The 1,742-nt window shown below is 28.6% G+C and overlaps 1 protein-coding gene across 1 annotated transcript in view; it reads right to left on the reverse strand.

Moving 5' to 3' along the window:
• LOC107450323 (F-box/LRR-repeat protein 12) overlaps positions 1–1,171 on the reverse strand; it is a 69,792-nt gene extending 68,621 nt beyond the window's left edge. The window contains exon 1 of the mRNA XM_043052157.2: positions 995–1,171. Coding sequence (XP_042908091.1) covers positions 995–1,042 — 48 coding nt within the window. The 5' untranslated portion in view covers positions 1,043–1,171. The remainder of the gene's footprint in view (positions 1–994) is intronic.
• Positions 1,172–1,742: the final 571 nt, after the last annotated feature.

Consider the following 1,742-nt stretch of genomic DNA (forward strand, 5'->3'; position numbering starts at 1 on the left):
TTTTTTTTTTTTTTTTTTTTTTTATTTTTTTTTTTTTTTTTTTCAATTTTAGTGCTGAAATGTAGTAGACGAATTTTTGGCGACATTGGGGTTTTCCTCATTTATTAAAACGGAGAAAACAGTTTAATCAAGAGAACGATCAAAAGTTTGGATGCTAAATGCTAATTTTACTTTCAGCTTATTTCACTATATCTCGTAAAATTTTTTAACGAATTAAACAATTTTAGCTCATAATTATAAAATTAGTTTAACAAAAAAACAAATCCAAGCAAATAACAATTTTTAACGATTAATTACTATTTTTAATACTTTACTCAATAAGTCCATAAAATTTTAAATTGTAGAATATACAATTTTTTACATCATTTTAAAAATTATCAATTTTTATGACTAATATCAAAATTTGAACGAAATAGTTGAACAGTTGTCGAGATATTAAATTTCTAAAATACGACTTTTTTAAAATTTGATAGCTCAGAAATTATACCATTGATTACGCTTAATTGTTTCATTTTGCGATTTAAAATTGTATTCTTTAAAATGATGTAAAAAATCGAATATCTGATAATTAAAAAATGTTCGACCATTATTAAATAAAATGTTTGAAAAGTAATAAATAATTATGAGAAATTATTTTTGCATGGAATTGCACTTGGAAAAACGATTTTTAAAATTATGTGCAAAAAGTCTTTAAATCGAAATATCGTGATGCTTGAAGAATATATTAGGAATTTTCTGCACTCAGTTCTACTAATCTCAGTTGTAAATGAAGTAAGAAAGTTGTCCAGATGGTGTCATTTTTTAAGACACTTTATAGTAATTACGTAAATACTGGGCAACGAATCAATTTGTTTTTAAATTCATTCTGTTTAATAAACAAAACTGCATTGTGCAGTGCGCACTGCATAATAAGAAACAGGCGCCTGCATCTTATTATGAACTGTAATATATAATTCAATCTTAGTTAAAATTAGTATATGAATAATAAACTTACCTGTCTTGAAGGTTTCAACTTTATGATTTGATTACGTTTTCCTGTCATTTCTTTTCATGTTGTCCCATAAATTTCTTAGTGAGGATTCCGATCGCTGCTTCAAACTTGTGCCATTAAATTCTATAGCAATTTTTACCCATTCCGTATCTTCTCTTTTATCATTCACTGCATCAGTTTCTTTTTCTTTTTTCTTCTTCTTTTTTTTTTGTTCTCAATTGCATGTTTTCTTTTTACTATTAACTCAGTGAGTAATTTTTCTTAGTATCAGAATTGGGAAAATTAGGGCTCTCGAATGTTTTTGTTTCAATATTTTGATGATACGTTTTTCTCACTATAATATAAAAAAAACAAAGGACAAATATGCGTTTCCGTTACAAACATTTTGAATCATAAACCAGTAAACCAAGCACAGTTCAGACTTCAGTTACGTTATCGACTACTACAGCTTTCACCGCGCATCAGCTAATCAGCCGTAGCAGGAGTTTTGATTAAGTTGGTGAAACCAGTTCTCTAATAATTAGAACAATAATCAGCCGATTAGAAAATCAACAATTAGGGGAAGTTTCGTGGAATAGTGCCCCAGTTATCTCACAGTAGACTCCTAGCATTAAGGGCCACTCACACTGCAACTCACGTATGCGAATTCTGAGATTAAAAACCTGATTGGTGTAATGCATTTACTTGCGAAAAACTCGTCAATCAGGTTCTCGTTCATATCTCCAAATTTGCACAGGCGATTTTTTTTCCA

This window comes from Parasteatoda tepidariorum, chromosome 1 (assembly GCF_043381705.1).
Source record: "Parasteatoda tepidariorum isolate YZ-2023 chromosome 1, CAS_Ptep_4.0, whole genome shotgun sequence".
In the NCBI taxonomy this organism is placed as follows: Eukaryota; Metazoa; Arthropoda; class Arachnida; order Araneae; family Theridiidae; genus Parasteatoda; species Parasteatoda tepidariorum.